This window comes from Antedon mediterranea, chromosome 2, assembly GCF_964355755.1.
Source record: "Antedon mediterranea chromosome 2, ecAntMedi1.1, whole genome shotgun sequence".
Lineage (NCBI taxonomy): Eukaryota > Metazoa > Echinodermata > Crinoidea > Comatulida > Antedonidae > Antedon > Antedon mediterranea.
This window is the reverse complement of record NC_092671.1, coordinates 16506382-16531667: the sequence shown is the minus strand read 5'-3', so window position 1 is coordinate 16531667 and position 25286 is coordinate 16506382. Positions and strand designations below refer to the sequence as shown.

The 25286-nt window shown below is 31.3% G+C and overlaps 1 protein-coding gene across 1 annotated transcript; it reads left to right on the top strand.

The window, feature by feature from the left end:
- The first annotated feature begins 65 nt into the window (after nucleotides 1-65).
- On the top strand, nucleotides 66-24374 carry LOC140040583 (N-acetylneuraminate (7)9-O-acetyltransferase-like). Its single transcript, XM_072086629.1, has 21 exons — nucleotides 66-240; nucleotides 2836-2932; nucleotides 3149-3269; nucleotides 3975-4019; nucleotides 7876-7938; nucleotides 10966-11062; nucleotides 11975-12052; nucleotides 13035-13125; nucleotides 13825-13930; nucleotides 14329-14456; nucleotides 14760-14999; nucleotides 15718-15823; nucleotides 16249-16338; nucleotides 17312-17431; nucleotides 17559-17715; nucleotides 18406-18485; nucleotides 18606-18710; nucleotides 19159-19299; nucleotides 20203-20280; nucleotides 20777-20869; nucleotides 21299-24374. Exons 1-21 carry the CDS (start codon nucleotides 108-110, stop codon nucleotides 21542-21544), a joined length of 2415 nt encoding a protein of 804 aa, XP_071942730.1. The 5' UTR covers nucleotides 66-107; the 3' UTR covers nucleotides 21545-24374.
- The last annotated feature ends 912 nt before the right edge of the window (nucleotides 24375-25286 follow it).

The window sequence follows — 25286 nt, the reverse complement described above, 5'->3', positions numbered from 1 at the left end:
TGCGTGTCGTCGTCGATGTTTATATGAGGCGAGGAAAGTGACAGCTTTGGTTGCTAGCCCAGCGTCAATTTCTACCGTTTACATTTCATCTTGATTATAGTTTGACGATGGCTGGTGGTGTTCTTGAACAATCCACAAGAGAGTTAACTGAAAAATGCTCAATGAAGAACGCCAAAAGGCTAGCCTTCACACTTCTCGCAGTGATTCTTGTTCTACACGGTGTTGGTTATTATCTTGAGGGTACGTGGCATATAGGCCTACCTAAAATACGTACTTGTCTTGGCCTAGGCCTAGCATATTTAAGAATATTTTAGTTTTTCTTTTGTGAAGCATATGCTCTAACTTGCCTAATAGTAGGCTACAGGGCGCCGGCTACAGAGGCCTAGCTAGGCTAGGCTAGGTAGGACATAGGCCTAGAGCTAGAAGGCTAGAAAGGAGGCTGGCCTGGCTAGCTAGGCTGGGCCTATGACCAAGGCCTAGCCTATAGTATACCTTAGCTTAAAGTTGCTATTTCTTTAACAATATTGATTGTATCTCATGATTTGTTTCTTGATTGTTTTCGATCAATCTAACTAGGCCTACTGTATAACAATTTAGGGAGGTTTACGAATTTGATGCGTTTTAATGAATTTGACGTGTCTAACATATTTTATTATATATTTTAAACTCATCACAAAATACCTTGCGCAATCAGCATTTCGATTTTTTCGGAGGTGCAAAGTGCATTCTACCAACTAATCGGATGTAATTATGTATTAAATACAGAAATATTCTTCTAAAAAAACAGAATTCAGACAGTAATGCACTTGTCAATTGTATGACCCACTACTGTATATGACCCCCGGGAGAGGTGCGCCATTTGTCTTTCCTTATGAATACCATGACGCACACGTGTGTCAAAAATATGACTTAAAAGTGACCATGACTCACCTATTTTGACGTACTGTGACAATGTTGTTTATGATATGGTGGGTGGTAAAGTGACAGACATGGGCATACATTGTTCATTGCTGTGACATACATTTTGATCAATAATTATTTGTAAATGATGCACCCAAGACGCACCTCTCCCGGGGGTCATATAGTGGGTCATGCAATTGACAAGTGCATAATGTGGGTTTAGCTAGGCCTACTACTATACCTTAAAGTATCCTTGAAACAATGTTGTATCTTTGTCATGTGTGGTCCCTACTTTAAGTACTGTATGGGGGTGAGTGAGGAAAAAATAAATGTGTTAAAATAAGGCTTGTTGGAAGACTTCCTTTCAGCAGATCTTTGAATGTAGTAATACTCTGTTCAGTTGTACATGTGATAAGAACCCATTCACAATGTTCAATTGCATGAGAAAACTAAACAAAAGTAGTCAATATATCAACAGTTTTATCCAATCTGTGTTGCTCCTGCAACAACAAATTCTATAGGCTCTGATTAGTTGAATCATGGTTTTACCAATCACAAGATATTAACAACATGTTAGTATTAGTTATTTCATGTTTTGAAATAGTCAAATAGATCACATTTAAATTTATAAATAAATTCTATAGAAATTTTATAAAATGATAGATTATAAAACATTCTATAGAAATTAAAATATGTTTCTATAGAAATGTTGTACTTCTATAAGAGTACCCTAGAGCTCTATAAAATGTTCTATAGAATTGTATAGAGCCTTTTTTTAAGGTAACATAACATTTGCTATTGTTTAATGTCTTTAATATCTCATTTACTATTAGACACTGAAATGTGTATACTGTATGTTCTGTTTTCTTTTAATATTAACCATTTTTGTTAAATCTTGCTGGCAAAACCGGCTTCAGAAGAACACTTGTCTAGTTGGTGTCTAGCCTAATATCTGATCTTTATAATACACAGCAGTCAACCATGACATCACATAGATTCAGAATATTAAAAATAACTAGTATAAATCAGTTCCAATTGTGTTGTGTTGTGTAACATAAGTTCCATTGTTAAATACTTTCTATAGATTAAATTTCATCATTTATTATTCTTGTTCTCAATAGCAATTATCGTACAGTAACTGAATTAGTGGCCGAGCGGCTCATGGCTCATATGATGTGCATGAGTAGGGGGTTTACACCGGTGTACTAGTTCACTATAGTCTGTTCACTATTTGGCAGCACCGACATAATGTGACCCTTCAGGGAGAAACATGTAGTTGAAAACAGTGTTGGCACTAGGCAAAAAACCACCTAAAGCTCTGACATTAGACATAAAGTTTTAGTCACTTAAGTTTTAAAGATGGAAATCCTTGATGGGCACACTCAGTAGGGTATTGTTTTATTTCTAAGATATTTTTCTCCCAACAATGGCCAACCTTCCTCAATGGTTGAAAAGTTTAACATTTAAGTCCATAGCACATTAAGATGACATTGTTTGTTGAGTATTAAAAAATATATTACCATTAATATTATATTCATAGCTTAAAAAGGCCATTCAGTCATTTCTGTGATATTGATCATTTTCCTAACCCCAATATAAGGAAATGCTCGACAGATGTATTCAATTGTTTTAAATATAAACTGTGCAGAGCATGTATTTAATTGTTTATAAATATAAACTGTACAGAGCATATATCACGGTGTCTTTTCAATATTTATGTAAAGTTAATAATTCCTGGAATATACATTTTTAATTTTCCAAAAAGTTTCACTTCAGTGCTATATTAGATTTTGAGTGGAATATAAAAATGAAACAAAATGTCGGTGCAGGTCAAAGTGTGTGTGTGATAATATATATTGTTTACATGCTATACCCAACATAACAATTATGTCCTTTCAAATATTAACTGTATTGCAATATTTTTTATTTTTCTAGGACATGACACATGTGATGTACTTTTGACGAGTGGCTACTATTTAACAGCTGACCAATGGCAACCTAAAGGATGTATGATGCACAAATACAAACCAGGGTATTAAGTGTTCATTCATATCGGTCAAGTTTATAAAATTTGGTCTTGTCCTTTATGCTGGTCAATTATAGTGGCAAACTGGACGTTTGTTCAGCTGCACAAATACAGTATGCCTTATTGAGTGATTCTTGGCTAGAATTACTGTACAAGTATAACAACAAATTATCAGTTTATGTTATCCATGTGACAGACGTTTTGAAATATTTTTTTTTATAGAGAAATTGGACAATGTTTTCAGAATCAACGTGTAGCCATCGTTGGTGATTCCAGGATGAGACAATTGTACTACTCACTAGTGACCCAGTTAACTGGTCATGCAGTGGACGATGTTGTTATTGTAAGTTATTCCAATTTTGGAGTATGTGAAAAGTTGAAACAATAGCAATAGAAAGATATGTGAACTATGATGTATGACATTTGTAGTTAAAATGTTAAAGCTCAGGTACAGGTATGAATGGTAGATATAATATCTGGTTAAATGTACATAAATCAAATATGTGTAATAGAAATCACGACGAAACCTTTAAACTTGCCCAAGACAAAATTTGCCAAATATTCAGCATACTTTTTCCAGTAGTTAAGTAGTTTAACCAATATAATACCATATCTGGTGATTCCTTAAAAAGTGCAAAAAAAGTTGGTGGGTATATGGTGGATAATTATTGTATATAGCACGAAAAATAAAAATCTGAACACCAGAAACGTAAAATTCAAGGTACAGTATATTACCTATATTTAGTCATCTGAAATTTTTTTTTACCACACAGTTTATTTTTTTATAAGAATAAGGATATTAATTTGTAATTTGAACTATCCCTTCAATGAAAATAAAAATATGAAACATAGAGGAAATTATAGATCGATAATTCTTGGAATGTATAATCAATAGAAATTTTTTACCCGTACCTGACCTTTAAATTAAATCTTTTAAGAATGTCTTCCACAACACAACCTGGGGCATACACCATAGAAATGCCAAACAACAGTGTTTTTTATATTGGCTTGTAAAAGGGGTATTAAAACAATGTATTTCTATTTTCAGCATTCAGATCTTTCACACACAGATGCATCTACTAATACATTTATTGTAAGTATTTATAACAATACTGTACTATTTATTACTAATACTACAATACAATGTACCCATCTAAATAAAATATGCTGTACTCATAAACTTCCATTATGAAACAATAGACACTGCAGCTATGTCATTTTGAAGTCATCATTATTACTAAATGTATCAAGAGGATATATCAATCTTTCTTTAAATCTTTATCTTAAATTTACACTCTGAAAACAGATTCCATTCTTTCGTAATTATGTTAACATTTTTTGTAATTTTTTCTGTAATTTAAATTCGTCACTGAAGAAGGTCTGTCACGCCAAATGAGGTACCACTGCCAAATGAGGTACCGCACTTAATTTGGCGTCTAAGGCGCCAAATTAGGTACTATTGCAAAATGAAGTTCTATTGTAATTTTGTAAAATACAGTTTATATAAAACAAACATATTTAAGCCAGTATTAAACTACAATATGTATTCTGTGTTGTTACGCCTGTTATTAGATCAAGCTATTACATTAAATTAAATATAAAGCAGCAAATAGTTATCCTTTTTTGATTTTCGTCGAATAGATCGAAGCGGAAGTGCTTCGGTCATGGTCCGCAAATTATATGATACGCCTTGTGTGCCAAAATGTTTTTACTGCTTTTAGTTGAATCACCGCGTGTACAGTTAAAACCAATAGATTGTGCTGCAGTGCAGATTGTCTGTACAGTAATGTGGGCTGTCTGCTTGAGGGTCTGTCTATCAAGGTACAACATTTCAACGAAGCCAATTTAATATTTTCATTCTGTTTTAATATCTGTAGAATGCGTTGTCATTTATTCTGAAGCTAATACTGTAGGCCTATATACCGTAATCAGGCGGTATTATTAAGGCTAGCTCACGTACAGCAGAATTCACGTAGAATTATGTGGTGTTGTTGCTTGATTGTAAATTTCCCAGATTCTTCATTAGAAAAGAACTGATCAATTTGAATTGAATTAAGGTTAATTCTAGAACTGATATAAGGAGTCTTTAGAACAGATATTAAGATGTCCTCTATAAACGGAGTCCTCACAAACTCATATAAGAGGTCCTCTTGTAAAATCAGGTTCCCGTCGAATTTATTTTAGATAAGTAACTATATTATCATGGATTTCGTACCCACCATTCCATCGATAGCTTTTTTTTTCTCTTTTGTGGCGTAAACACCACTTTTATCCACATTCATATATTATCTCATGTCACTACATAAAATCATATTATTTAACACATTTGTTAATTCCCAATGTCGTTACAATTCATCAGTAACATTTTTACATTTATGAATTCCGTATTGCCTCCTATTTTCATTAATGTTCTTCGTTGTAAAATATTTTACACATAAAGAATTTGTGAGATTTTCAATTGTTTGTTTTAATTTTACAACCCGGATTATGTATACAATGTATTTATATACAAGATAAAACGAATTAAATCAGATCAGCACCACCTGTAACTCGTATCACAGTGAATTCTTTTCTGATAATCGAGCAAATTAGAATTTATATTAACATAATAGTATTTCTTAAAGCTACCCATTTTTCTATACTTGTTTCTTTATTGTTATATCTTTCACATTCAATGTTATATAGCATATTGCTTTTAAATGAATTCCATAAAGATTTACCCACTGGCTTATTTAATGCTGATTTATTCTATAAATAGTGAAGGCTGCAAATGTGTAAATATAGGCCTAATCTACTATTCCATCAATATAGCTAATTAAATTACTGTATGTCAATAAATAAAAAATATTAACTTACAGTAGCATCCCATTCTCATCACCCCACAAAGTATAAAAGTGCATGCATGTTATATATTATGTACGACGTATGAATTGATGGAACGAACAATCGAGATGAAAATAACGCATGCAATCTCCATTGCAAAATTAGGTTCCATTTAAGTATAAATTCTAATATTCCCGACCTCAAAATAATTAGTGTTATAACTACGGTAACTGTATTTAGCTTCCTAGAATTTCATCCACCCCTCCGAACATGCTTTCAACATCGTATGAACAAACAAGGTGACCGACTTCATTGCAAATTTAGGTTCCATTGCATTATTGCGAATTTAAGGTTGTTTCCGACTTCGAAGTAATACTTACTTAGAATTTTGTTCACCACCCCATTCCCATCCAAACTTGTTTCCCACATCGTAATATGAACCAACGAGATGACGACTTTATTGCAAAATTACGTTCAATTATTTGCGAATTCACGTTTGTTCCCAACCTTAAAATAACTGTATCATGTATTTGGCTTGCTTAGAATTTCGCTCACCACATTCCCATCCAAACTGTTTCTCACATCGATATGAACAAATGAGATGACAACTTCATTGCACAATTATGATCCATTATTGCGAATTTATGTTCAAATGTTTCCGGCACCAGCTGAATAAAATATCTAACATATTGCAAAATTAGTCTCTATATTATTGGGAATGTTACTTTCCGACATCAAATATTGTTAAAACTTGATGAAAATGCTGAACTAATTAGGTACCATTATTTATTTATTGTGATATGCATGTTCAACTGTTACATTCTATTACGGTACGTGACATGAAAAGATTGATAACAAAAGAGAACAAGGCAATATCTCATCTTTTAACATTTAGATAATGGAACCAAATTTTGCAATAAAGACTTTATTGCAAAATTTGGTTCCATTATCTAAATGTTTCCGACCTTATGAGTTATTGTTTTGATGAAACAATTTGATGAATTTCCCCTCGACTACCTTTAGGCCTACCATCCCTTATTTATTTATTATAGGTCACACATACATGTGTAACAAATGAGATGATGAAATTATAACGAATATCCAACTAACAATTTGCGACTTAGGTTCGCCATAGTATTGCGAATTTATGTTTTAATGTTTCAGACATCAAAGGAAATATAGTGTTATACTGTAGGTATAATAAGTGACAAAAATGTGATCATGTAACTAATATTTTTAAAGAACTTATAAATAAAAAACTTAGGCCTAAATAACATTGGTCATATACATTTAAAAAAACGGAATTGATTAAATAGTAAGCAATGTTAAACAAAAAAATATATATAATAATCAGTAGAATAACAGGATACATTCATATTCAACGAATAATCATTTTAATTTGAAAACATAAACATAGAAATTCATAAAACCGAACAAAATAATAACGGGAATCATGTACCGACGAAAGGAACGTCAAATCAAATTATTACTAGAAAATAATCCCATAACTCAAACACTAAACGCTTTAGCGCCCAAAGGCAAATTGTCCCAGACCATGTCCGCATAACATGCAGACGTGACTTCAGACACGCTAAAACGAGTAGTCTCCTTTTCCAGCTGCTTAGAAAGGGGTCGGTAGGCTTCCCATCATGCATTTCGAGTTTTCTAGATTTTTCGATGAACAGTGCCTTTCGTTTTTTACACTAAAATAGTAAATTTTCGTCGTATGTTTCAGTTATAATGGTTTAATTTCATACAATGAGTAAAGGTTATTAGGTTAGAAATACTCCGGTTAATAATTTTCAGTTTGTGTTTATTTGAAAATAAGTAATATCAATATTTATAACACGATTAGCTCGCCAGAAACGTGCTGCCAAATTAAGTGACCTAGCCTTGTGCGATACAGGCCACGCGAACCTCATTTGGCAATGTCACTTCATTTGGCGTTACAAGGTCTACCAAAACATGTTTGATTTTGTATATAGTTTTGTCAGCTACCAAATAAATATCTCGTGGTCAGCCTTAAAATTTGTCTTTGATGTGTCACAGTTTTCTTGTCAAGTCTTCCTTGTCAAGTCTTCCTTTTGATAAACGAATATAAATGATATTTCTTTTTTTATTCACAGGAGTTCTTTTGGCAACCTAATGTAAATGATTCTACTGTTGAATTATATAAATCCTGGATTAAAGTAAGTTATGAACCTTCAATTATTATTTACCCATAGAGATATCATACAAGAATTATACATTCAATGTGTGATCGCTTTTTCAGCTGACTCTAGTTGTGTAATATTTCGAAGTATATGCATTTATTAGCTCTGTATACTATTTCTGTATAGTGATAGAAATATGGTTGAATTTAGATATAATGCTTCTGAAATAAACAAAATTTAAATTAATCATTTCAATGTGTATACTATTCTCACTGAAAAAAATGACATTTTTTGTCTGCAAATCTTCTATGATATAAGGCCGTATACTATTAAAATACAGTAAAACCTCGAAAAGAAGCCCATGGGCTTCTTTTAAGATGGGCTTCTTTTAAGATTGGCTTCTTTTAAGATTGGCTTCTTTTAAGATGGGCTTCTTTTAAGATTGGCTTCTTTTAAGATGGGCTTCTTTTAAGATTGGCTTCTTTTAAGATTGGCTTCTTTTAAGATGGGCTTCTTTTAAGATTGGCTTCTTTTAAGATTGGCTTCTTTTAAGATTGGCTTCTTTTAAGATGGGCTTCTTTTAAGATTGGCTTCTTTTAAGATGGGATTCTTTTAAGATGGGCTTCTTTTAAGATGGGCTTCTTTTAAGATGGGCTTCTTTTAAGATGGGCTTCTTTTAAGATGGGCTTCTTTTAAGATGGGCTTCTTTTAAGATTGGCTTCTTTTAAGATTGGCTTCTTTTAAGATGGGCTTCTTTTAAGATGGGCTTCTTTTAAGATTGGCTTCTTTTAAGATGGGCTTCTTTTAAGATGGGCTTCTTTTAAGATTGGCTTCTTTTAAGATTGGCTTCTTTTAAGATTGGCTTCTTTTAAGATGGGCTTCTTTTAAGATGGGCTTCTTTTAAGATGGGCTTCTTTTAAGATTGGCTTCTTTTAAGATTGGCTTCTTTTAAGATTGGCTTCTTTTAAGATTGGCTTCTTTTAAGATTGGCTTCTTTTAAGATTGGCTTCTTTTAAGATTGGCTTCTTTTAAGATTGGCTTCTTTTAAGATTGGCTTCTTTTAAGATTGGCTTCTTTTAAGATGGGCTTCTTTTAAGATGGGCTTCTTTTAAGATGGGCTTCTTTTAAGATGGGCTTCTTTTAAGATTGGCTTCTTTTAAGATTGGCTTCTTTTAAGATTGGCTTCTTTTAAGATTGGCTTCTTTTAAGATTGGCTTCTTTTAAGATTGGCTTCTTTTAAGATTGGCTTCTTTTAAGATTGGCTTCTTTTAAGATTGGCTTCTTTTAAGATTGGCTTCTTTTAAGATTGGCTTCTTTTAAGATTGGCTTCTTTTAAGATTGGCTTCTTTTAAGATTGGCTTCTTTTAAGATTGGCTTCTTTTAAGATTGGCTTCTTTTAAGATTGGCTTCTTTTAAGATTGGCTTCTTTTAAGATTGGCTTCTTTTAAGATTGGCTTCTTTTAAGATTGGCTTCTTTTAAGATTGGCTTCTTTTAAGATTGGCTTCTTTTAAGATTGGCTTCTTTTAAGATTGGCTTCTTTTAAGATTGGCTTCTTTTAAGATTGGCTTCTTTTAAGATTGGCTTCTTTTAAGATGGGCTTCTTTTAAGATGGGCTTCTTTTAAGATGGGCTTCTTTTAAGATGGGCTTCTTTTAAGATGGGCTTCTTTTAAGATTGGCTTCTTTTAAGATTGGCTTCTTTTAAGATTGGCTTCTTTTAAGATTGGCTTCTTTTAAGATGGGCTTCTTTTAAGATGGGCTTCTTTTAAGATGGGCTTCTTTTAAGATGGGCTTCTTTTAAGATTGGCTTCTTTTAAGATTGGCTTCTTTTAAGATTGGCTTCTTTTAAGATTGGCTTCTTTTAAGATTGGCTTCTTTTAAGATTGGCTTCTTTTAAGATTGGCTTCTTTTAAGATTGGCTTCTTTTAAGATGGGCTTCTTTTAAGATGGGCTTCTTTTAAGATGGGCTTCTTTTAAGATTGGCTTCTTTTAAGATTGGCTTCTTTTAAGATTGGCTTCTTTTAAGATTGGCTTCTTTTAAGATTGGCTTCTTTTAAGATTGGCTTCTTTTAAGATTGGCTTCTTTTAAGATTGGCTTCTTTTAAGATTGGCTTCTTTTAAGATTGGCTTCTTTTAAGATTGGCTTCTTTTAAGATTGGCTTCTTTTAAGATTGGCTTCTTTTAAGATGGGCTTCTTTTAAGATGGGCTTCTTTTAAGATGGGCTTCTTTTAAGATGGGCTTCTTTTAAGATGGGCTTCTTTTAAGATTGGCTTCTTTTAAGATTGGCTTCTTTTAAGATTGGCTTCTTTTAAGATTGGCTTCTTTTAAGATGGGCTTCTTTTAAGATGGGCTTCTTTTAAGATGGGCTTCTTTTAAGATTGGCTTCTTTTAAGATGGGCTTCTTTTAAGATTGGCTTCTTTTAAGATTGGCTTCTTTTAAGATTGGCTTCTTTTAAGATTGGCTTCCTTTAAGATTGGCTTCCTTTAAGATTGGCTTCCTTTAAGATTGGCTTCCTTTAAGATTGGCTTCTTTTAAGATTGGCTTCTTTTAAGATTGGCTTCTTTTAAGATTGGCTTCTTTTAAGATTGGCTTCTTTTAAGATTGGCTTCTTTTAAGATTGGCTTCTTTTAAGATTGGCTTCTTTTAAGATTGGCTTCTTTTAAGATGGGCTTCTTTTAAGATTGGCTTCTTTTAAGATTGGCTTCTTTTAAGATTGGCTTCTTTTAAGATTGGCTTCTTTTAAGATTGGCTTCTTTTAAGATTGGCTTCTTTTAAGATTGGCTTCTTTTAAGATTGGCTTCTTTTAAGATTGGCTTCTTTTAAGATGGGCTTCTTTTAAGATTGGCTTCTTTTAAGATTGGCTTCTTTTAAGATGGGCTTCTTTTAAGATGGGCTTCTTTTAAGATGGGCTTCTTTTAAGATGGGCTTCTTTTAAGATTGGCTTCTTTTCCAGATTACTTTTGCAAACCTTTTCAAGGTTTTACAGTAGTTTCCCCAGTGCCAAATACCAGGAAACAAAGCACTAAATTAAACCTATTTTGGAATGTACTATTTTGTTGTAGGGTACTAAACCAAAGCCAAATTTGATTGTTCATGGTGCTGCTACGTGGACTATCAAAACATTCCAAGGAGACTTTGAGGCACTGCAACAATACAAGGGTAAATTCATCTTCATCTTTTTTCACCATTTGTCACTGGTATTATCGTTATCATCCTTTTTACTACTTTCCATATCATTCACATTATTTACCAACATCACTATCATCATCGTAATATAATTACTTTCATCACAATATCATTGCCACCATCACTATCATCATCACAATATCATTGTCATCATCACAATATAATCACTATCATCACAATAAAATTGTCATCATCAAAATATAATCACTGTCATCACAATACAATCACATCATCAATATCATCATCACAATATAATCACTGCCATCACAATATCGTTATCATCATCACAATATCATTGTCATCATCATCACAATATCATTGTCATCATCACTATCATCATCATCACAATATCATTGTCGTTATCAATATCAACATCATCACAATATCTTTGTCATCATCACTATCATCATCATCACAATCATCATGAACATTATCACCATCAACAACATTACTATCCGCTTCATCATCATCTTTTAACACCATTCATCATCATTATTTAATGAACATTATTTATCAAAGATTCCGCAGTCCTTTCGTCTCTAGACACCTTTATCTCCTAGTACAGACAGTCACTCCACATTGATTAGAAATAATATATAATAGGATTTTATTGTGAATAGTGCTTTTCATAATTACCAAATTTATATATTTGTATTTGTATAAGGAATTACTGACTCATTGTTTTTCCTGACCTGTTTTTATTGGGTTTTTTTTGGTCAAATAAATGAAATGAAATTATTACCAGTATTGTCAGTAGTATTATTTTTTATTATAATCAGCATTAATAACATCACTACCAAAATCACAACACTAGTTAATTTGTAGTAAATAATGCAGTTCAAAGTTTAAAACATTAAAAACTGTTTTATCCATCTAATTATTTAGTAAATTTAACAAAAGTTTCTACTGAAATGGACAAATTAGTTAAACAGCCAGATGTAAACATGTTGTGGATGTTACAAGGTAATGTCAAAATTGTTTTTAAATATTTTGTTGTTTGTGGGTTTCTTTCACTGATACTTTTCATTTTTTAACAACTACTGTATGAGCGCATTTGAAATGGTAGCGTGTGGTGTAAATTTTGAGATAAACCAGCTGTTTCAAAGGGCCTGTTTCTGTTGAGCAGGAATAATCGGTTATTAACCAATTATTTTTTTAATCTATAATTTTTGGGCAGCAGAAATGGCGAAAAATGAAATAAAACCGATTAAAAAATAACCGATAATCCATTGCGTGTTTTAACCTATTATTTGTTGTTTTAACCAATTATTGCGGAGCAGTTTTTAGCTGCAACACAAATAGTGATTGTTGACCACAGTTTGACCTCTAGAGTATTGCAATTCTCACTCACAAAGCATGCTGTATATTTGCGCTCAGCAAAACAACGATATAGACCGATGAGATAACATTTCATTGTTATTATTTTGTGGGGGAGAATTATACCGAAAGACTCCTGGATTCTGCTTTACAAGTACACCATTAATGTGTTTTGTGGTACTTCGAATCGCATATTTTTATTTTTTCAGCAGAAACAGACCCAAAAACCTAACTCATGAGGTGGATTGTTCAATTACACCTTAAACCGCAAGCTCATTAATCACAATATAAGGAGCAATTTGACCTTACTAGTGTAAAAAGATGCATGAATATGACTTTGCTGGGTACATTTTTCAGTTTACATGTGTAAATTGGTCATTGTCTGAACGATCACTGGTTTAGCTCTCAAGGGTATTAAACTAATTTTACGTCCGAACACAGCCTAGTTGGAGAGCACCATTGCTAATTGACATTGGGTTCCATTTCTGTCATATAGTGGTCCTATTGGCAATTTCAAAACTTTGTTAAATATATTCTGTTGTGTTTGAGTCATGATCAGCTCAGGCAGTTTGCATTCTATAATTTTTTAATGAAACTATAATAACATGAAACGTATTACATGTTTCAGGTCCAGTACAGTACATGCTATTATCTGAAGAAAGAAAGTCCATTACAAACAGTCAAATTGATATGTACAATGATATAGCATTTGACGTATTGTTAGTATAACTTTCACTTTTTGTGTAATATTGCATATTGTCAGTATCGGTTTGTCTTCTAATTTATCTTTGATTTATATCCAAATCCATTCCATAAATCTTCATTATCTACACTACATTGCATATGCAATCATAGCTTCATATGAATATCCCAAATTGAACAAATACTGAGTACAATTACTTAAACCATGGCATATGCATGCCTTGCTAAGTTGTTATGGAATATTTCCCAAAAACCATTTTGACGCCGTAAGACTGGAATTTAAAATTAAACTTCCTCTTCTAAGCATAGATTCACAAATTAAAATATAGTTTTAAGCTTTTATTGTTATTACAATACGATTATTGTTTTTATTAAGTTTTTCTTAGCATTGAAATTTGATTAACAAAATAGGAAGAAAGTGTAATTGTACCTCCACAAATGGCTGGTGTGTACCACATGAAATTGTAAGACTTGCATAGAAATCCATAATATGGACATGTCGGGAAAAATTTTCATTTTAATATTTTGTTGAAAATTTAGCTAAATCAAACTAAATTTTGAGTCTAGAAACATAGTTTTGTATTTTTTTGCTACACAATTTTATAAATGTGTAACAGAAGGGTAGTTTTTTTTATAGATTTTTGCTATGCTAAACTGGCAAAATTATGTAATAAAAATCGAAAGAGTTAAATTTATATATATTTAATAATTTTCAGTCATGAATCAGACATTCAACTTTGGCAATCTGTTAGGAAAACAGCATTTTTTTCTCCAATACCATCAAAGGACGGACTTCACTTTCCTGCTCTTGTTGTTGACATTGTAAGTTATTTTGTTCAACTAATAATTCATAAGCCAATAATATTGTAATGTAATTCTCATCCTGTTAGGTTGTTAGAAGGTGTTGTATTTGTAATGAGAAGGTTTTGTATTTGTAATTCATGCATTGCATTATACAGTATCATAACTTTTCTTAATTTACATAAACAATTATATCTTAATTTCCCATTGTGCAAATTTAATAGAATTCAATTTTATTTTCATTTTACTAGTTGTAAGTACCCATTACTGTACAAACAGACTTTCTGTTACAATATAATTGGTACAAAATAATTAAGCATAGAGATTGTGTACTGTGAATTTATCTGGTGTTTACATTGTAAACCATACGTTGTAATTTAAGATTTTTCAAATAGTAAAACATTCATTTTTATTAATAGAATTGCCATCTGCTGTTGAATTGGATCTGTAACAAGGATGTTGATCCAGCGGATGCCACTTGTTGCAAAGGCTTGCCGTTTCCTCTTACGTTTCAACAAAAATCATTGATTCCCTTTTTTACCTTTTGGTAAGGATTTTTTATACAATTAATGTTGGCTACAGCAAGAACTCATATTTAAAGACACAATTGTTGACGTTTTATATAATACTTTAGAAAGTCATTCCTTTTCTTAAATGTACGTTTTATGGTTGATTATGATAAAAAGAGTAAAACAATTATGTACTACCAAAGTACCTCATTTACGCGCATATAAGGATATTTTCAGTAATTGTAATTGTGTGTAATAATCTGTCCACACAATCTTTATTACATTTTCAGAATCAACAACCAATATAGTAAACTGTTCTTACTGTATGTCTGTCTTTTCAGCTTTTTTGGCACACTGTTTATGTATATACGCATTTGGAGGAAAAAAACGGTACAGCCGAATCCTGCAATGTGCGAAGAAGGTGCTGGTCAAGTGGCTAATGGTCACTTACCTAATGGACATGTTCCGGAATTGGAACCAAGACGACCAAATGTTTTAAATGATGATGAAGAGTTATATAACGTGCTGTTAGCTCTTACGAAGTTTGGTGTTATTATGTTATATTTCTATCTTTGCGATAGGTATACATTTTTTTATATTGTTCCCTTTTTCTTTAATCTAAGCTTAATATTTATATTTACAATTTTCTTAAATTATCTCTACTGAAAAACAATACTAAGCTACTAATCCTCCTGCTAGTAATTTTTAATTGGACTGACAAAAAAATAATTCTTTTTCTCCTGCTGTAGATCTGGCCATTCAAGTTTTTCTTCTCTAGTGTGGCCAATCATGTGATTTTTTCCCTCTTGGGTAGAGGACAGTTTATTGTTTCATGTTCAACGTCTTAGTTGTACTAAACGTTATAACAAGTCGTGTTTCAATATAATTAGCCTATCTGGATCATAAAATAAATATTTTATAAATTGTATATAAATTTTATATTGTATATAATGAATTATATTTTATAACTTTTAAAAACTTTCTTTGGTTTTAACTTTTTTTCAAATGTATTTTTAACTTTTTATCTGCTGCAGTTTATTTACAAAGAGTTTCTAATTTATATTTATTTTTATTTATTTAATCACACTCTTCTTTACAAAAAGACCAGCTAATTCTGGCTTTTTAGCAATTAAAAAAAAACACATAAAACATCAAACAAAATAACAAGTTTTGACAATCTTACAACAACAAATAAATATCGACCAAACAAGCATAATGACTGTAAAAGATAAATTGAATTGAATCATTTCTATACAATTAAAGCTTAACAATGTAATTTGTTTAAAATATATTTTGCAGGACTGACCTTCTCCCGAAAGAACAGAAACACTTTAGTTACATCCAGTTCTTTGTGCTTTTTGGTTATCTCAGCTTGGGATTTTTCTTTGGTCGAGAAACCAAACAAGTAAGGTTTATTCATATTTTTTGTTTTTATGCTATCAATCAATCAAATGGTGGCGTCACCTAGAAAGCAAATGCTTGTGTCAGGAACGCCATTAAAAAACAGACAAAATGAAACAGAAAACATAATATTAACAAAAACATGGCCACTAAATATTGTTTGATAATATATATCTGAGGATCATATAGAATGCGTTCGAGTTAATACGCTTAACATGCTATGTTGCGTTTCATTAATACAGATATGAACAAAAATATATTTTTGTTTAAAATGATAAATTTTTACAAGCAAAAAAAAACATTTTATCTTTCAATGGAAATGTTATATCCATTTCGTGAATAAAACAATTCAGTATAACATTTAAATAGAGAATTTTGAATGAGTTTACTATATCAATTGATCAGGTAAAAAAATTTGTTATTACACAGCCCACCGTGTTAAACCGCGACCAAACAGATGAGTGGAAAGGATGGATGCAGCTTGTTATCCTAGTGTATCATATCACCGGCGCTAGTGCGGTAAGCTTCTCAAAGTATTATATTTTACTTGTATTTTTATTTAGATATTTAAGCCTTAAAAAAAAAATTTTTTTTTAACTAAAATTATATTGATTGCTTCTTTGTGTATGGTTCAGAATCGAAAGGAACAATTATTAGGTAATTTTTAACCAGTGCCATACAAATTAAAGAATGTATTACTCAACTGATAGTCCCATTGTACTGCCTAATTTTTTAGCAGATCCAATGCAAGCCATTCTATTAAATGCCATCATATACAGTATTTATATATCTACCAATCAGTCAAACACTTATATATATATATCATGAATAATACCACCAAACTTGCGAGTTAGGATGACTATAATGAGGCATTTAATAAAAAGGCAAATTGCCTTAAAATGTAAATGTGACATGTTTCGAGAAACTATTCTCATCATCAGAACAGTAAACAACGCCTAGAGTGCTTATATACCAATAGGACATATTGTATGTAAATAAGTAAGTAATTAGCATAATAAAACAAGGAATGTAGGCAACAACCAATCATATGGCAAGTGTGACGCCGAAGTTATAGATTTGTTTGTTCAAGGAAGGTTTACTCCACGAGATGTGGAGGGCTTCCTTGACCTTAAGTTTGAAAGCGGAATCTTCAGAATCCAGAACGGTGAAGCAACCCGTATTAGCGAGGGCCTTACACCGTTCTGAATCCTGCAGATGTTGAAAAATGTGAGAAGCCTTGTCCCTGAAATGTTCACGCAATAGTTTCTCGAAACATGTCACATTTACATTTTAAGGCAATTTGCCTTTTTATTAAATGCCTCGTTATAGTCATCCTAACTCGCAAGTTTGGTGGTATTATTCATGATTTATCTAACAAATACAGAGGCCAACTACTAATAAGTGATCTACGGCAAGCTGAGAAGTTGTCTATCAAGAGTAAGAAAGTTATATTCATCCTAACTTATATATATATATATATTGTATTTTACAGGTTTTACCTATCTATATGCATGTTCGTGTCCTTGTTGCAATGTATCTGTTTCAAACGGGATATGGACATTTCAGCTTCTTCTGGAAGAAAGGAGAATTTGGTATTGTCCGTGTTTGTCAGGTGAGACTAATAATTTTAAAATATTTTTTATGGGTGTGACAATAAATGAAGTCTGGGTGTAAAAGTTTATCTTGGTACCTGATTATTCTGAATTTTAAACTCTTGTGTACTACTTTTGTTCTTAAAGGTTATGTTCCGTTTGAATTTCCTGGTGTTTTTTCTTTGCTTGACGATGGATAGACCCTACCAGTTCTACTACTTTGTTCCTCTCGTCTCATTCTGGTTCCTGGTAGTTTATGTTGTCATGATCATACCACCTAGAATGACTGTAAAAACAGCAGCTGGTACATTAATTAATTTATTCAATAGCTAGAATAAAATGATGGCACTGTTGGATAGTGGGTAGTGCTTACAATCACTGGGTAAACTTTCTGACTTCAGTTCTAGAATGTCCACATTGAAAAAAACAATTTACTAACTCATCTCTGGATGTACCTGGAGAGCATCTTTGACGTAATATGTTGGTGAGCTGATAAGGGATGGATGTATATATTCCATCCTGTAATGGGGTTTAGCTTTTTTAAGGCACCCCAGAGACTAGAATACAATATTAAAACACTGCAAAAGGGCTATTAAGAAAATCAACCAATCTTTAAAAAATTCTCTTAAAGGTGTATTGTCTCCCTGAAAAAATAATTCTTAAAACATTGTTTTTGTTGAATATGCCATTTTCATATTACATAATATCTATCCACTTTGACCAAATATTTTATCGAAAAAAAATGTATTTACCTGAAAAAAGAGTAATTTAAAGCAAAAAAATAGTCAAATTTGCTGCCAGACAATGGATTTTTGTTTTAATTTAACCATTTATTTTGTCATTTTATAAGTGAAAACATTGTTTTTCCTATTATTTGATTGTGATGAAATTTTTTAACTAGAAAATAATCTATTCAAAGTCTGATTTAATTAATCTTCATTTTTTTATGTTTTTGGGAACAATACATCTTTAATGTTTTGTTATTTTATTTCAGAACACCAATCACACTATTTACTGATGACTCTCAAGATTATTGGCTTCTTTGTTGTATGTGCTTTAATTGGATTTTCAGAGGTACATAATTGTTTACATTATTCCACCAGTAATATAGCTTTCTTCTAGCTAACAAATATTGCAGTTTAACTTGAAAATTGTTTGTAATTTGACTAAACTTTGCTTGTTTTTTTCTGGTAGGTTTTATTTCAGAGTCTGTTTGATTGGTGGCCAATGCTAAAGTTATTTGCATGGCCAGGCACTTCATTACACGAATGGTGGTTCCGTTGGCAACTAGATAGATATGTAAGTTTTTTAATTCTAAAGCTCTGTTTACACTGTTTCACAACTTTATGTGACGACAAAATGTGATGTGCTAATATATGAACATGATGACATAATATCACTACCTTTCATTCAATAGTCTAGACAGATTACATAATATTTATCCACTAGTATAGAGCTTTGGAAAAGTTTAAGAATACTGAAACAATGTTATCAATTCTATTCGGTTGCATTCTGTAGACAAGACAATCTTTTAGAGCCTCAAAGGTTTATTATTTGATCGTATAAAAATAAAAAATTGACGAGCCATATGTAATCATCATCAGAAATGAAAGTAGTTATTTTTTTAAAGCCTACATGCAAAGAATATGCATTGAGAATACTTGCAAAAAAATATACAAAGCTACTTCGCTGTAGTTACAAACAATTACAATCCACACAAGTAAAAACATTCTTCTTGGTATTTCAGATTGTAGGATATGGCATGCTGTTTGCTTTTGGATACATTTCACTGATTTCAATAGGCAAAATTAAGGATAACAATCCCACCAACTTATTCAACTCAATATTAACAATTATTGTAATAATAGCAAGCATATTATCAATAACAGTAAGTATCAATTTATTTATATCTAAAATGTTAGCTTTTTTAGGTTATAAATAGGCTAATGTTTACTTTACTCTGGAAGAAGAAAATCCATAAAACTTGTTGCATCTATTTACTGAGTAAATAGCCTGTTAGACCAGGCTAGCCAGGGGACTGTATAACATTCCACACATCTCTCCATTTCTATGCCAGCACTCTATAGTCCATCCACGACTAAGGTTCAGTACTACTACTATTATTGCTGCTGCTACTACTGCTGCTACTACTACTACTACTGCTACTTCTACTGCTGTTACTGCTATTGTTGCTGCTGCTATTTCTACTGCTGCTGCTACTATTGCTACTTCTACTGCTGCTACTTCTACTACTGCTACTACTATTGTTGCTGCTGCTAGTTCTACTGCTGCTACTACTATTGTTGCTGCTACTACTTCTACTGCTACTACTATTATTGCTACTGCTATGTCTACTGCTGCTACTTATATCTCTACTGCTGCTACTTATATCTCTACTGCTGCTACTTATATCTCTACTGCTGCTACTTGTATCTCTTCTGCTGTTACTTATATCTCTACTGCTGTTACTTATATCTACTGCTGCTACTTATCTCTACTGCTGCTAATTATATCTCTACTGCTGCTACTTATATCTCTACTGCTGTTACTTCTACTACTGATGCTGCTAGCTACTACAGCTGCTACTTATATCTCTACTGCTGTTACTTATATCTATACTGCTGCTACTTCTACTGCTGATGCTGTTACTACTGATGCTGCTAGCTACTACTGCTTCTACTACTAATGCTGCTATAACTGCTACTGCTATAACTGCTACTACTACTGCTGCTGCTGTTTGAGAAAACCCATTCTGATTGAATGCTAATCTAAATTTGGCTATTTTTTATAGGTGTATACTTATCATTCATTTACTTGTCCTAACAAGCCAGAATGTAACGAAGTTCATACTTTACTTAGTTTATTACCGGTAAGTGTTTTATTTTATTTATTGTAACACAAAAATTCACTGGAAGATATCCATAATTTGATTTTCGTAGTTATAGTGTGTTTATTATATTTATTGTTTAGTACTTTACTTTGCATTCAATATTACTCACATAATTACGTAAACATTAGCAGTTTACCATGGGAAAGTGAGGCAAAATGTTATCATTTGGTTTTTTCTAAATAGGCCAAATTTATATCAGCCTCAGTACTAAAATAATAATGTATTGGTTCTCTTTTTTTGTGATGAGGTTCGACCACATAACAATACAATATTTAAACTATATAATCAGCGGGAACACATTATAATAATTTATATAGCACACATATCCACTAAAAGTGCTTAAGGCGCGCTACGTTATATACATAATGGATTAAAAAAGTAGTCAAAAGGTATTAGGAGTACATTCAGTTAAGAGGATTACTCTTTCTAATATTCTTTTGTAGGAAATATCACATTTTTTTGTTTATTTTGGTAGGTTACTGGTTTCATTTTAATACGTAATGTTCCTGGTTACTTTAGAAGCAAATACAGTACTTTCTTTGCATGGTTTGGCAAGATGTCACTTGAGGTAAGTAAAACAGTTATTATGTTGTCACATGAACATACAATATCATTTTACTATGTTGTCACATGAACATACAATCTCGATTTATTATGTTGTGGCATGAACATACAATCTCATTTTATGCTGTGGTCACATGAACATACAATATCATTTTATGCTGTTGTCACATGAACATACAATATCATTTTATGCTGTTGTCACATGAACATACAATATCATTTTATTATGTTGTCACATGAACATACAATCTCATTTTATTATGTTGTCACATGAACATACAATCTCATTTTATATCTAAATATCTATATTTAAAATTGTATATTCTCCAATCTCAACAACATTTTGATAATTAATAAAAAACAATAAAAAACAATAGAAAAGTAATTTAGTAATTTTCATACATTAATTTAATGTTTATATTTTGTCTTGTAGCTTTTTATTGCTCAGTATCACATCTGGTTAGCCAATGACACAAAGGGAATTCTAGTGTTTATACCTCATTACCCAACCCTAAACAAGATAGTCAGTTCGTTCATTTTTGTTTGTATCGCCCATGAAATAATGACCATCACAATGACCGTTACAAAGTGGGTTGTGCCAAACAACATGAAATTAGTATTTAAACGTTTTGTCCTATTCTGTGCAATTTTAGTACTTCTGCTTTTAGCATCTGTTTAAAACATATATATATATGCTCCTCTACTTTCTGTTATATACATATATAGTATGTTGTTTTGTAGAGCACTCTTCATTTCGAAACGGTGCATTTTTGTTGTGAATACTATTAGCATTTTGCAAAGCACGCTCGTTGAGCTTGTGCACTCTTTGTGTTCATAATCAGTGTACCATGTCCCGCATACCTGGCTCAGCCTATATATTGTGCCAGTTCTGCGGTACATTTCATTTCGAAACCTGAGCTGCACTGACGAGATCTAATAAGATCGAAACAGTACTGTCTGCAGATTGGATATATATATATATATATATATATATATATATATAAATCATAATATTGTAAATTATAGAAACAGTGCTCATATTCGGAACATGATCTCATAATCGCGTCGAGCATAGCTCATTGGCGAAAGTTCCATATTTTTTAGTTGTATGAAAAAATGTCTCTGGCTGGATTCGAACCTGCAACCTCTCGCTTACAGGGCGAGTATCATATATATATATATATAATATAATTTTATCTAATTAATTTTAATATTTATGTGTGTCTTTCAACCACAAGTTACATATTTAAATCTGTATGGCTGTTAGACTTAAGTCGGACTTAACTAATTAATTTATTTTTAAAATGTAAATGCCAACTTACGAGATTATGTTAGTTTTAGTTATTTAAAACCCAGAGTTGGTAAGTTGTTTGGTCAATTTTATTTAAAAAATGTAAATCCAAACCTAAGAGATTATGTTAGTACTGTATTAATTATTTAAAACCCAGAGTTAGTAAGTTGTTTGTTCAATTGTTAAAATGGAAAAAACACCCACTCATATACGTTCTCTGTAAAAAAAATTATACACACTAATACCCACTTATGTTAAAATGGCGTACTATAAAACAAAATGTTTTATGTTCGTTAAATACGGAGAACATTTTCATTCAAAGCCTGACTGTCCCTACACAGAAAAGTCAATCTTTCAATTTGTACATATATATTTCATTATTTTGTATACATACCTAGTATAAAATAGATAATTTTATTTAGAAATTTCTTGGGTGTTAAGTTGGTTATACTTCAGGAAAGTTAATTTTCTCAAGTACTCTTTTTGATTTGTTTCCCTTTTATTGTGTTTATTATTAATTATAAGCACATTGCCAAGGGTTACAAATATAATACAAATACAATTTATAAAGAATTATTATAATTGTGCTCGTTGATGGAAAAATGTATTGTCTGTAGAAGACAAATTTATATTCCACATCAATGTACAACCTCATAAATATGTTGTATAACGATCTTTTATCAAGAAATGACACGTTTGATAGCCTTGACAGAGACTTTTCCGGGTAATAATTTAAGTATATAATATAATTTTTTTCTAATTAATTTTAATATTTATGTGTGTCTTTCAACCACAACAAGTTACATATTTATATCTGTATGGCTATTAGGTTTAAGTCGGACTTAATTTATATTAATTTTTATTTCAAAAATGTAAATGCCAACCTAAGAGATTATGTTAGTATTAATTATTTAAAACAGAGAGTTAGTAAGTTGTTTGTTAAAAAAAAACCCACTCCTATCTGTTCACTGTAAAAAAAAAAGACACACACTAATACCCACTTATGTTAAGATGGCGTATTATAAAACAAATAAATGTTTTATGTTTGGTAAATACGGAGAATATCTTCATTTATAAATTTAATTTATTATTATTATTTTTATTCAAAGCCTGACTGTCCCTACACAGAAAAGTCAATCTTTCAATTTATACATAGGCCTATATTATTTCATTATTTTGTATACATACCTAGTATAAAATAGATAATTTTATATAGAAATTTCTTGGGTGTTTAAGTTGGTTATACTTCAGGAAAGTTAATTTTCTCAAGTACTCTTTTTGATTTGTTTCCCTTTTATTGCTTTTCTCTCTATCACTTCTATATCTATTAATTATACAAAATTATAAACTGACTTAATTATCAAATAAACAAGAAGTTTCAACCAATCACAGCACAGTACCTGCCCACTCAAAACTATATTTTCTTATCCTATTTCTATTCTTTTTTACAACATTTTTTTTAATATAAGTTTCTACTATCAATAGTAGGCCTACTAAAATAATATTTTTAGCTTATCTTTTATATTAAATGACATGGTATTAGAAAGGAATATTTAGTTGTTTTTTATTGATTATAAGCACATTGCCAATGGTTACAAATATAATACAAATACAATTTATAAAGAATTATTGTAATTGTGCTCGTTGATGACAAAATGTATTGTCTGTAGAAGACAAATTTATATTCCACATCAATGTACAACCTCATAAATAATGTTGTATAACGATCTTTTATCAAGGCTATGACACGTTTGATAGCCTAGACAAAGTAATTATGTCTCACATAATTGTTGAGAATAAATGATGTGTAAGACTTTTCCAGTAATAATTTAAGTACAATCACCATTTTGATTAGCTAATACTTTTTTAAGGCTTGTAATAATGATAATTAGGAAACTTTGATTTCCGAATGACAGGAACCACACGTAAAGTTTTTTAATTAATTATACTAATATCAATGTAATGTATTATTTATATAGCGCAAATTCCATACATGTTGAAATGACGCTTACACATTATTACCCCAGTTATTTTGATCAAACACGTGTGGAAACATACTTCCAAAATGTTGCAGCCAGTAATCAGAGCAATTTGGTACTTTGACCTACCAGCTACACATTTATACACAGGCTGAGTGTAACATGTGGCATAACAAATTTTTATTTTGCTTGTTTATGGATATTAATTTAAAGAAAATATATTCTTATACAACCTCATACATATTTTGTATATTTTTCAATCAATGAATATTTAATTGAAGAAAAAAAAAAGTCGTTTTAATATAAGTTTCTACTATCAATAGTAGGCCTACTAACGCACCGGGGGAGTTTATTCAAAATAATGTTCTATTGGGGGGGGGGGGGGGGGATATTTAATCTGTATTAACTTGTTCAACAGAAACGGTCCGTAATATGAACGCGATAGGTAATTCACTAATGTTATTTAGGACAGGGGTACAAATACCTTTTGTAAAATTGTGACCGAGCGCTCGCTAAATAGTTTCGTATGTAGTTTGCGAAAATTCTGGACAAGGAAGCAACGAAATAAGAGCGTTGACAATTTCGATGTGGATAATAAGCGAGCGTTCGTCCTGCATTCTATTTACTCGGGTAAACCGATGTAAGTGATTTTTCTTTTTACTTCGACTAACATGGTTACGCCACTGTATTCAATACAGTAGTATCACACTTCAGCTTAATTACCGTATCTTATATAGTTAATTAGGCCTACTTTAAACCTTAAACGATCAAATAGGTGCCCTAACACAGTGTTATTTAAAAACTCTAAATAAGTATAATAATAACAATAAATATAATAAGTATTTTATTGGCACGTTTATGGAGTACAATAATTACATTTTGATTGGGTTGGACGTAATTTAATGAGATTAAGCAAAATTTCTTTAGAAGATCAAATACGATTATTGCAAAATAAAAATATGTTATTATTTTTGTACCATTTTCTTGAATATGCTATTGCTATTTTTTTAAATGTTATAATAGTTATAAATGAGATTTTGCATTTGTATTTATTGATAAATTATTGTGTAATGAGTTTTTTTATATTAGGCATGTTTTTAATTTAATACTCGAATCAATAGTTCTCTTCAGTTGAGTATTTTATAGTATTT

What these genes read in the sequence shown, in the direction of transcription:
- LOC140040583 (XM_072086629.1), top strand. Translation starts at nt 108, where the DNA reads ATGGCTGGTGGTGTTCTTGAACAATCCACAAGAGAGTTAACTGAAAAA. An exon ending in CAGTGGACGATGTTGTTATT is followed by an intron (nt 3,270 to 3,974) that starts GTAAGTTATTCC and finishes TTCTATTTTCAG; the next exon opens with CATTCAGATCTTTCACACAC. An exon ending in TTGGCAAGATGTCACTTGAG is followed by an intron (nt 20,870 to 21,298) that starts GTAAGTAAAACA and finishes TTTGTCTTGTAG; the next exon opens with CTTTTTATTGCTCAGTATCA.